Below are 12,715 nucleotides of genomic sequence, written 5' to 3'. Positions count from 1 at the left end.
TATTAAATTGTATTTATTATGATCCCCTTCAAATGCGGCCACCATGCAATTAACCTAAATAGTCACTAGTAATTGCTATCACCATCTTGTTAATAGGTACTGATATGTCATTATTATGTCATGTGTCCCATCGATTAGTGAGTTGACTTGACTGGTTTATTATCGAAAGTGCATTGATATCTCTTGCTAATGTGGAGAGCCGACATAGCGAACCGACATAGAAGATCCGCTGAGGAGACGATTCACCGATGGCGATCTGACCTAGAGGCCAAGAAGTAGGGTAGAGGAATGGGGAACTTCCCTACTGCAGGTTTATCTCCAAACGAATGGATCGTCCTCCGGTTATAGGGTTGCCTCATGACGACGGGGTCATCTCCTGGTCGTTGGTAGTCTTGCACAATAGGTCTGCATCGGGAGGCTTCCCGACTTGACACCTCCGATACTTAAGTTAGTGCAAGGTGGAGGAGGAGAAAGATAACAATATCAAGTGTGTAAATGAGACAATAGAGAGATTATTGCCTACTTAGCCCTATCTTGGCCTAGGGCATGGTTTTTATACTTAGGCGTCGAGTGGTTTGGACAGGCATTACCCTATGCAATAGAGGAATTAAGAGAGAAGCTTGTTGTCAGTCATTAATGCAGACGCATAGCTCGAGATGTCAGAGATGGTTAGGAAGGCTAGGGCATGCTGTAATTGGGATCTCCAAATAAAGAGTCCCCAAATATATAGAAATTTGTGATGTCCTATCATTAAGAAAGAGAAGACAAGATTGTCTTCCTTGTGATAAAGGGAGTTGAATATAACTTGTTAGGATTGCCTTACTTATTATAAACGAGGGTTAAAAGAGAGTATATTAGGATTACCTTCCTAATGAACGAGAAGGAAGCTTGTGTTTCTCTCTTTCGAGTGAATGGCGTTACTTGAAGGACATCACATTCTCTGTGCTTATGTGATGTGTGTGTTGCTTTGTCGTAGGTTCGTTTCGATCATCGTGAGGCGAATGATGCCCCTCCGTGGGAGTGTTTGCTCGCTTTGAGTTGGAGCAATGGATTGTTTACCTAAGAGGTTTGGCTTGGCTGCTTTTAAGTAGGAGGACCTGTTGTGGGGTTTGATTCGACCGCTTTTAAGCAGGAGGATGGACCTGTCATAGGATTCGGCTCGACCCCTTTTGAGCGCGAGGATAGACTTGTCATGGGATTCTGCTTGACCATTTTTGAGCGGGAAGATAGGCCTGTCATGCGATTCGGTTCAACCGCTTTTGAGCCGAAGGATAAACCTATCATGAGATTTCGTGTTTTATATATATATATATATATATATATATATATATATATATATATATATATATATATATATATATATATATATATATATATATATATATATATATATATATATATATATATATATATATATATATATATATATATATCATAAATTTTATAGTGTCTCGGTCAGGTTAAAAGTGAGATTAAAATTTGAGTTTCTTGTGTAAACCATCGTCACGATGGTCAAGAAACAAACAGTAAAATATAAACAGATCTTTTGATGGAATGCCGTCTTCAACATATATTCTTAAAAAAAAAAAAACTTAATGACTTTGCAAGTTGAAGCCTTAGAAACAATTCATTGGATATTCTCAATAAAGTCATTGTACATAGAAAAAGACAGGTATGTTGAATCTTGTTTTTCTTAGGAATGTACCTAATATTTCAACTTTTCAAGAGGCAGTCACAATGTGTATGTTGGAATCCTGTTTAATGAAAGGATGCACCTCATGCCTCTACTTTTCCAAGAGGTGATTCACATAGGATGGTGTTTGGATGCGACACGGAACAATCTCAGTGGTGGATGAAGGAGAAGATTCAAAGCCCAAACTCATGTTAATCACAAAGCACCTGAACAAGAAGGAAAAGAACAAAAAGAAAAAAAAAGTCGAAAGGGAGTGGTGTCAAGTTAGGACACTCAGAAGCTGACAGTAACCAACACAATATTTTCTCCTCAGCTTGGGAGAAATAGAAATATAATACAGAAACCAACTCAGTGCAAGCTTCTTCAGCCCATGAAAATGAACGAACAAGTATTCCAATATATTTCAGGCAGTGATCAAGGCAAAGTGTTACATGCTAATATGGTCTAGACATGATGAATTCAGAAAATTGAAGAAAAAATTAACCAGGCCACATAATGAATTCAGTATATAATTCACTTCAATGACAAAAAGAAAAGAAAAGAAAACTATGAACCTGAAAAAGGACCAACTGAATAAAAACTTTTCATAAAATCACAATTGCAAACATTATATATACTTACATATACATTGGGTTGCTTGCAAATCAAATCTTATTAAGAGCAACAGGCCTATCCTAATGCACATCCCACATCTACAAGAACCCTGTTTTCAAGTATGTCACTGTCTGAGTGCCATGCAAGTTTCCTGCAGCCATGTTGCTGGTACCATACCCACTGCCTGACCTACTTCCTGTATTCTCTCCCAGCTTCCACCTTTGCCCTAACTGGAGGGCCAATGGTGCAGTGCAGCATGCAATTCCCCTAGTTATATCTGGTGAAGCTTCACCAAGGTCATCATCCCTGCAATCCTCCATCTTTGCATTGCATAGGACCTTCAAGATCACGAATCTGTGTCACTGCTTTTAATTCATCCCAAGTCATAAGCTTCCTACCCATCTCCACTGCTTTGTTTGGACTCATGAAACCTCCACCTCCAGAATTTGGTTGAAATATTTGTTCTTGTAGTACCCCTGCACGGATCTTGTTCCTCGAGGGAAGAATACTCATAAAGAAAATCTCTTTGAAATTCTCCACCAATATGCGATCCTCTGTTGTACGGGTTAGCTCTCCTCTGTTGTTGTACGGATTAGGTCTTCGTTCATAACAGTGTCTAAAGTTTTTATCAATTGTCTAACCAAAATATTATCAAACAAAATCATAGAAACATAATTCCTTCTATTTGGATACATATATGCAAATAACAAGGGCTTGCACAAGTAAAAATATATATAGGACCAACATCAATCCGGGATCCAAACCAACATTTGAGGGCACTGAAAAGTATTCAAATATTATTCATATATATATAACCTGTGCAGTTTATAATCATACATCACATCACTCGATAATTCAAGAAACTCAAAACCAACTTAACAAAACATTAACCACACTTATAAATCCATCAGTGTGAGAATCTATGCAATCGCAAAACCAACCATTTACCACAAGTTCATATCGTCAGAAAACTAAACTTAACATTCTAAAATCCCAAACATGAGAGGTCTTTTAAACGTTTACATGATATATCAATTCAAATTTATCGACAACATTTCATTACACGCAAAATATACTTATACAATAACAATATAACAACCCACAAAGACTTGCACACAGGTCGAAGAATATATAGGACCAAGCTTGGGACAATAACTTGGTTTTGGTACTAGGCTTAGCTCAAAACTTCAGAAAAAAATCATTTACTCTCACTGTATATGAGGTTAATTGGGTAAGCTAGGCAGTGTTAGGCTACACTCTCTTGGGGTTTGGCCTCCATAAGAGTATTGACCTGAATAACCATGATACATCTTGGTTCAATTTCTCAATGGTGGTTAGTGTTAGCATTACCCCTTTTTCGGCTTTATAGGCAAATAAGCTTTCCTAATTGTCAGTGATCCTTTGGCACCACCAATCTTAATTTAGAAAGACAGGTAAGACTCTCACCACTCTTATTCTTCTGTCACTATTTTCTTTTTCCTTCTATTCATTCTTTTTCTCACTCCTTTTCCTTCTTTCATTCACCACCAATCTAGACCTCCCGAGACCTTACACCCTTTATTTCCATTCTTTACACTTTCGTGGCATGCTGACATAGCCATATCAATGGCACCTATAAGTATCATAAAAGGAATCCTTTCTAGTAAAATATAGAAAGGGAAAATGCAGTTGCTCTTCCAAAATATTTCCTTTGCATTCGATACAAAACCCAGATTTAGAAAGTAGAAACTAATAATAGGTCTAGGCATTATAAAATGATAATGAAAAGGCAAATGAGGTAACAGAAGACTAAACGAAAGGAAAACCGATGAGAATAAAGGATTTACTGGTGTACCTACTATGGCACTGTAAATCCAAGCAAAATATAGGATGAGCTTGAAAGGAATTAAACTAAGTTCTATGAGATAATATACAGGACCTAATGGTACAAGTAGAACCAATACGTGAAAACCCTAGCTCTGATATAACTAAATGCACGAAAGATACGGTCATGGATTTAAGGTTCTCGATAATATGATTACTAGACTAAAGCAAGTAGGAAAGCAAGTTGATGCACAAAAAACTAAAAGAAAAACAACAATAAATATTGATAAAAGCTTGCGGACGAATACAAAAAATCCCAAGAGTTAACTTTAAGTTTCTATTTTAGACCGTAGATACACCAATGACATCTTCAATCTACTCAAAAGTTCTCCAATGGAAAAATAGGGTCAGCTCTGTTCATATTGTATCAGGCTATCATGGTAAATACACCATAAATACACATTGGTTTCTTCTCAGATGCTGCAATTATTCAAGAGACTCAAAACAGGAAACCAAATGGATATACGAAGCCTTTAGTAGGTCATAAGGTGCTCTTGATTTGCTTTTTCTTTGAAAGTAACATGAAATAACAAAGTGAGTAGTATGAACAATTGTAGTATTTGTTTGTTGTTGTAAATCACCGTCTAGTATATATCAGAGTAGACCTCACAGAAATTAAGCATCCTAGTTATCACATTATGGTTGTTCTAATGGAAATGGACTGCAGAAGAACGACCAATCCGTTCACAGAAATTAAGCATCCCAATAATTAATACCATGTTACAGAAATGCAATGCTGAACAATGAGTTAAACTGTTGTGCAAATTGTTTCCTCCCTCCTTTTTAACTATACAAAAACTAACGCATTAATAAGACAGCATCATAAAACTAAACACCACAACAAAAATTCCTTTTCAGTGACGAACAAGGAACTTGGTACTGAATTAAATTACTGACAGAATCATACACAACAGGGGTTTCTATTTGGATTTTCATTTTAGATGGCAATCAAACGAAGTCAAAAATTGAGAAACTTAAATTTCACACACAAGGTGTAGAACTAGAAATTAGATGACACTCCAGATTCACATTCCAACTTATCTCTTATGTTTGCAGACGATATGCTGATTGCCTTTAGAGGAAACCACAAATCCTGTACCAACTTCTCTTTCTTGTCAGGACAGAATACAGGAGCGAGCAGGTGACCCAACCGCCAATATCTTCTTCAAATATATAAAATCGAAAAAGAAAAGAGAGAAACTTTAGATATGATGCAGCCTTGGTCAAGCTATCTATTTTCTCCTACGCAAGAATCACGAGAAAACCCTAATTACCCCCCAAACAACAATCTCGAGAAGCGACGATCAAACTTCGACGAAACAGATGAACGTTGACTTACTCTTCCCTTCCAGACCTCGTATACTCTCGGAGCGCCCGCGTCCACTGCTCCTGCTCCAACGCTGACTTACTATCCCTTCCCTTATATCACGATGAAAAAGGATGAGAATGGCATCGATATCGACACTTTCTTTCTCAAGACAATAATGGCATATTTTAGTTTCATCCAATGGAAAATATATTTTGAACTAATTACATATTTAATTACTTTTAATATCTCGATCTTTATATTTTTTTAAAAAATTAATTTTAATATTTTAAATAAATTCAGAAGTCATGGATGATTATTGTGGATAGAAAGAGTAACAACAAGAGGTAAGGACTGTTTTACATCACCATCGATGTCATATAATTATGGAACGATCCTTTTATAACTCTATAAAAAAATATATCGATATATATATATATATATATCATTTTATATCATGTTATATTAGATTAGATGTGAGTTATTTGAAATCTAAATTATATCATGTTATATTTATAAAGGATCATTTCACACTTTGAGCTCACTTTTGTGTTTCTGATTTACCATTATTTCTATATTATATACATTATTGAAGTAGATGAAAGTTGACATAATCAAAGATACTGTTGAACCATCTTAAAACTGTCATTATGAGTCATATTAAGCATAAATCTAATGTTATGGTGTATGAAAGGAAATATATCAAATTGATAATTTATAAACATCATAACTTATTTTAGTTGTTTACTTGATAATAATATATAATTTTAATAATCATATGAAATATTTGGCATAATAATCTTCTTTTTTTTTTTCAAAGGATAAACGGTGAAAGTGAGATATGAGCTCACGACTTTACGATAATAAGTTAGCCGATAAATTTGATATAAAAGTAAGAGAATATTAGAATTAACATGATCAAAATTACTTTTAGATTCATGATATTTAATGATGATCAAATAAATGAGTTAAATCCATTTGGCGAGGAAGACAAATCTGATATGAATTATTATATTTATCAATGAGAACGGATGTGACCTTTGGATAGGTGTGTCTTAATAATAGATAAATAATATAACATTTATATAGGTACATCTTCATAATGGATAAATATTAATTCAGAATTAATATCTTTCTATCACTATAAATTCAAATCTTATGAAAGGTTTAGGGTTCAAAACATCATCTGATTTATTTTCTGTCTTTGCCACTTAAGCAAATAATAATAATAACCTTTAATGAGTATGATAAACCATCATTAGACTAATATTTATAGTGTAAAATTTATCAGATAAGATTTTGATAAATTTGTCACATAATATTCAATGAACTTTTGAAATATTTTTTTACCAAGTAACACTTACATCAATATATATTTAAAATATAATTTTTATTTATTTTTATCAAACACTCAGAGTATTCCACAACTATATATATCTACTTAGACATCTTTCTCCAAATATCCATTAAAAATATAAATATATTATCGAATACATCCAATATCTTTTTTATTATATCTCAATAACATCCTCCATGAGCTCTTCTTCTATTGTTGTCTCTTTTTCTGTTCTTATAGTTACTTTCTTTCACAAATTTTCTTTTTTCTTTCTTTTATTACCTCACTTCGTGATGATATATTCTATCTTATGATCATCGGATTATATATTATGACATATGTACATGAAGATATTTTATCTTATTGAAATATATCATATGTGATAAGATGTTTTGTTCGATTAGATACATTGTGCATGAAGAGATATGTTATTTATTATCTTCCACATGCTTTTCATACAAGATCAATTCAAGATTATAACACGTCAAGCAATAATTGAATCTATATTAAACCCTAATAATGCAGGTTGTTCGATTCAAACCCCAACTCATATAAAAAAGACAAAACAAGATGTGGCTGCCACGTCCACGGCACTGCCGTCAATCATGACGAGGATGACAACAACTGCGCATGTCGCGTTAGGTGCCACAATTATTTGGAACAGTCGCCACCTCCTCCCAAAGCTGAATCCTTGCTGTCGTCCACAACGCAGATGAGCCTCGCCTCTCCTCTCCTCTCCTCTCCCACGTGGTCTCCTCGTTCGCAGGGGCCATGGCACCGACTGTGTGACCACTCACTCTCTTTGTCTCGGACAACATCATGCCACCAACAGCGCTCGTGAGATGATGCGTCGTCCACTTAAGCTCTCGACCTCAAGAAATGTTGTTGATGTGGTGGACCTGCAAATGATTCAAATAAAGCTTTGGGAGACGACGTGTTGATTACCTGGGTCAATCCCAAAATAGGTTAGCCTATTGACGTGTTGATTACCTGGGTCAACTTTGTCAGAGTCAAAAACTCGACACGCAGGCGCCACCTCATTCCCCCAAGGCCCGCGGACCTTGTCGTTGGCCCCCTCCTCAAGTTTCGACGGAAACGTACATGGTGGCGTGACGTGGCGTCGGGTCAGGCGGCTTCCACATCCACGAAATGCACGTGTCAATGGATCAGATCGGGAACAGATCAGATTCCCAACTATTAAGACTCTCCATGGCTGGAGGACCACGTGACCCACGACCGGGCCATGCCTCCAAGCCAATAATAGGGAAGGTAACGTTGACAAGTAAGCGACCACAACTGACGCCGCCGTTACTTGCAATCCGCCATCTCTTCCCTGTCCGCCTTTAAAACAGCGCTTCCGTCTCTCACGACCAGTTGAGCGTCCGTCCCATATTTCACGAATCTTTAGGGAGTTTGAGAGAGCGGTCCGGCCGGCTTAACAATGGCTCTCAAAGTCGTGCACGTGATGGAGGTCCCCAGCCTCCACCAGGTCCCGGAGACTCCAACCGCGGCCGCCCTCCTTCCCAGGGCGGCGGCGCGGGGGTTCGTGGTGCTGGGGCACCGAGGGAAGGGGATGAACGCGCTGGAATCAGCGGACCTGCGGATGAGAGCCGTGAAGGAGAATTCCCTCCTCTCCTTCAACCGCGCCGCCCTCTTCCCCATCGACTTCGTTGAGTTCGACGTCCAGGTACAATTGATTACCATCTCTCTCTATCTATCTCCTGAATCGCTGGGGCCAATCTTTAACGACGCTTGGATTCGGGTGATCTGATCGGCTACCTCTTTCGTTTTCCCCCCCGGTTCGAAACGCGACCGGTTTTCTTTTCTCCGGTCCGATCTTTTTTTCCCCTTAAAACTCCATGGTTCCCATGGCTGCAACCCAATCAAGTAGGTTTTGGTTTGGAGTTGACGGCGTTGGCAGTTTTATGTCTTAGTCCACGTTATAGATCGATCTTAGCATGTAAATTTTGGGCACTGATCTTTTTGTTTTTTGTTTTCCTCTCTTTTGCTTTTCTTCAATAAAAAGAAAGTTTAGCTGAGGAAGAACTTTAGAAGACAACCATCAAGTGTCATTTTTGTAGGTGACCAAGGATGACTGCCCCATCATCTTCCACGACGATATCATCCTCACTGAAGATTCTGTACGTTTTTTCTTCCCCTTCATCCATATTTATTTCTGTTTGTCTTAGTCAATGCATTTATTGTGCTATCATTTGGCTTCGGATCGCCTGTAGGGCAAAATCTTGGAGAAGCACGTCACCGATCTTTACTTGGAAGAATTCCTTTCCTATGGTCCTCAACGAGAGCCCGGCAAGGTATACTTGTTCGAACCAAGATTGCAGCGCGTGACATGTTGCATGAGATTCTTCATGCATGAAGGGGCGTGCTGCTGTTCTCCCAGGTTGGCAAATCATTGCTCAGAAAAACCGACGACGGGAGAGTGTTGAAGTGGAACGTGGACGACGACGACTCCCTCTGCACGCTGCAAGAGGCATTCGAGAAGATCGACTCGCGTCTGGGCTTCAACATCGAGCTCAAATTCATTGACCACGCGGTGTATCTCGCTCGAGATCTTACCCATGCTCTTGAGGCGGTCTTGAAGGTATCCTCTCCCTCCGAAGAAAGTTTAAGCGGTTGGCCCTGTCGAATGTTCGCGACTTATCTTGTCTTCGTTAGGTCGTTTACGAACATGCAAACGGTAGACCCATCATCTTCTCCACCTTTCAACCTGACGCGGCACAGCTGTTGAGGAAACTCCAGACTGTCTACCCTGTAAGTAGATCATTTTGTTGCATTCGATAATTAAAGAGTTAAGCAGACAAGCTGTTTAACGATGACATGGAACCAGGTCTTCTTCCTTACCACTGGAGGCACCGAAACATCTGATGACGTGAGAAGAAACTCACTGGACGAGGCCATCAAGCTGTGCCTGGCAAGTGGCCTGCAAGGCATCGTTTCCGACGTCAAAGGAGTGTTCAGAAACCCATCAGCGGTGTCAAGCATCAAAGCATCCAACCTTTCCCTCCTGACTTATGGCCACCTCAAGTATGCCCGGCGAGGCGATGCATGCAGTCTAAACCATTCCGATCTCGGTTGCATTTGCTTGTTCTGAACTCGGTTTCCTCGATTTTACATTTGCAGCAATGTTCCTGAAGCCGTCTACATGCAGCATCTGATGGGCATCGACGGTGTAATCGTGGATCTCGTCGAGGAGATAACGGAGGCTGTTTCAGATTTCATCACACCAACCTCGGTTGCGGAAGAACACGAAGGCTTGTCTGATGCAGTAGTAGAAGCGAGACAGGTGAAGGTGAGAGCGAGACCCAACTTCTCGCAGCGCGAGCTCTCGTTCCTGCTCAAGCTTATACCTGAGCTGGTGCAGCATTAATGTCAGTGGAATCCAAGTAGGAAAAGTTTTGTTTAATGATTCACAGACTTCGATAGAACAGCAAGGACATCGATTAGCTTTTCCCTCGACTTGTGAATGTGGTTTTGTTGGTTTACGTGTTCCTCCGCATTGCATGAACCGTAGGACATCAATTAGCGTAGGACATACGAGTGTTCCGAGATATTGTCGCAAGATACCATACAGGCATCGTCTTAAAGATGACAAGTTGCTTGAATATTCCAAATAAAACTATATTTCATATAATGAAATTGACATGAAGATCATTACGTTTCAAAGAGGAGAGGTCATTGAGTATTCGAAACTTGGAGAATAGGCCATAAAAAACTATATTTATCTTGTATCCTACGTTGGTTTGAGGATAGAAGATACACGTATCTTGTATCGTATTTTTTGTCGAATAACTAGAGTTTTGTTTATATCTTTTTAATTTTTTTTTGTTCTAGAAGAATTCATTATACGCAAAAGGATGTTCTAGCATGCATTGGGTGTGTTAGTTGTTTTTATCCACTAGGGGATGCATCATACATAAAGGGGATGCTTTGGGATGTGTTAAATGATTTATATTATTTTTATTTTAAGTGGATGTATCGCATGTGAAAGGGATGTAAAAGTCATTTCAAATGTTTTAAGTGGATTTTTTTATCATGGGCGAACACACAATGAGTAAAAGATATGCTTTGAGAATCGTTTAGGACTTATATGCATTGTTTTTATTTTGGGAGAATGCATCATACACAAATGAATATTTTTTTAATCCAAAATGGACACATCACAAGCAAATTGGGCACTTTGGAATGCATCTGATGTTTCATATGATTTTTTTAGATAATCAGTGGATGCATCATATACAAATAGAATACTTTGGGATGTGACAAGCATCTTTGATATTTATTTTTATTTAGATTAATGCATCGTATATAAATGGGAAAAATGAATTATGTAGAGTACTATAAGTACAAAAAAAAAAATCTTATGTAATCTTAAATTACAAACAAAAGTTTGTATTTTGATACTAAAGACTTTGATATATAATAAAATGGTTACAAGTTGAAACCTCTAAAGGAGGGTAGAAGGGCTCTTTTTCCTTTGACCAAATAAGGGCAAGAGCTTAAGCCTAACTTAGCCTAGTCAAGCATTGGGTTCAACTTGTCTAAGCTAGCCTAGTTGAGCTTTGGACCAAGCGAGACTAACTCGAGCCAAATTGATTCGACTTAGATTGGCTAATCAAAATCTTTGGACATAAGAAAATCCCTTTATATAGTTGTGTTTTAATAGTAAGCACAAGTCGATCATTAGTAAAATGGTAAAAGTAGAAGTTTCAAAAGGGATTATTCAAATGTTACAACTTTCATACAATATTTCGTATAAGACATCTGAATATGCTAAAAAAAATCCACCGTGTACAAAAAAAAAAATTCTAACAATCATGTTTGAATTGAAATTAATAAAATAATTTTGATTGAACGTTATCTGACACCTAAAATCTTTACCTCATCTTATATGACGATTGAGAGTTGAATGTCCTACGCATCATAAACTAATAGTATATCGAGTTTCATGTGCTATTTTTTATATAAAGATGATTCTCAAATCCTCTTTTTTTTTTATTTATATACACAAAGGTATATATGGATGAGAGGTTTTTGTTCTCCCTATATTTGCATTATATTTATAAGAGGTAAGATTTCTCACGCATTTATGATTATAATTTAGTAGATTTTATGAGTAGATTTATTGTGTATTTTTTTTAGGGCTAACTATAGATTACTCTATGTAGCTAATTGCTTTTAGTGTTCTGATCCATTACTCTATTTACCCTAACAACATTAGTTTTTATCGATGAAAACATAAAAATAAATGATAAAAAAATAATTTAAAGTTTTGTGATGGACGATATCAATGACAGACGGCAGCACCACTAGCATCGGTGGTGGCAAGCCCCTCCCCCTCTCCCTTCATCCATGGCATCAAGCGATCACTGCCCTCTGCCTCCTTGACCACTTCCTCGTTGCTACCCTCTTATCCTCCCCTTCTCCTTTTACACCATCGCCCTTGGCATTAAGCGCGTATGTCATTTTTTCCATGATAACTTTGTTGCTGCCCTCATCCATGCCCTCTCCTCCCTTCGCTCTGCCATCATTTTCTGGTCCCATTCTATCAAATGTGCAATGTTGTTTGTGTCTTTGCTAGTGCAAGAATGATAAGGGTCGTGAGGGTTATCACTATTGCCTATGTCTTGCTCATGTGACGGCAACAAGAACTACTCCGTTACTATTTGGTCTAGAGAGATACGTACCTTTATTGTTGTGTGCATCTAGCAAAGAGGGATGAGGCTAGGATAATCATTTAGGAAAAAATATTTTACGAGAATTTTTTTAAAATTTAAGATTTTATTTGATATATATCATCAATTCTTCTAACCCTATGATATAACTTTTAACAAAATTAAAAAAAAAATCATTTAACTATGTAGCCAATATGCTAATGACCAGACTGTTTTTATAAAGATAATTA

At 37.6% G+C, this 12,715-nt stretch overlaps 1 protein-coding gene and 1 long non-coding RNA gene across 3 annotated transcripts; one reads left to right on the top strand and one right to left on the bottom strand.

Annotated features, from left to right (window-relative positions):
• Window positions 1–2,255: 2,255 nt before the first annotated feature.
• On the bottom strand, window positions 2,256–5,608 carry LOC135680479 (uncharacterized). Of its 2 annotated transcripts, none has more exons than XR_010515459.1 (2): window positions 5,490–5,608; window positions 2,256–5,313 (listed from the first exon to the last, which is right to left on the bottom strand). It is a non-coding gene; the product is annotated as an uncharacterized LOC135680479 (long non-coding RNA). The 2 variants fall into 2 exon arrangements; XR_010515460.1 differs by having other exon boundaries at window positions 5,425–5,607.
• Window positions 5,609–8,157: 2,549 nt separating this feature from the next.
• On the top strand, window positions 8,158–10,261 carry LOC103994171 (glycerophosphodiester phosphodiesterase GDPD1, chloroplastic). The gene is made up of 7 exons (XM_009414494.2): window positions 8,158–8,479; window positions 8,874–8,933; window positions 9,027–9,107; window positions 9,194–9,394; window positions 9,469–9,564; window positions 9,641–9,837; window positions 9,934–10,261. The coding sequence occupies exons 1-7, from the start codon at window positions 8,234–8,236 to the stop codon at window positions 10,178–10,180; spliced, it is 1,128 nt and encodes a 375-aa protein (XP_009412769.2). The 5' UTR covers window positions 8,158–8,233; the 3' UTR covers window positions 10,181–10,261.
• The last annotated feature ends 2,454 nt before the right edge of the window (window positions 10,262–12,715 follow it).

Source organism: Musa acuminata, chromosome BXJ1-8 (assembly GCF_036884655.1).
Source record: "Musa acuminata AAA Group cultivar baxijiao chromosome BXJ1-8, Cavendish_Baxijiao_AAA, whole genome shotgun sequence".
Lineage (NCBI taxonomy): Eukaryota > Viridiplantae > Streptophyta > Magnoliopsida > Zingiberales > Musaceae > Musa > Musa acuminata.
This window is presented reverse-complemented; position numbering and strand designations above follow the sequence as displayed.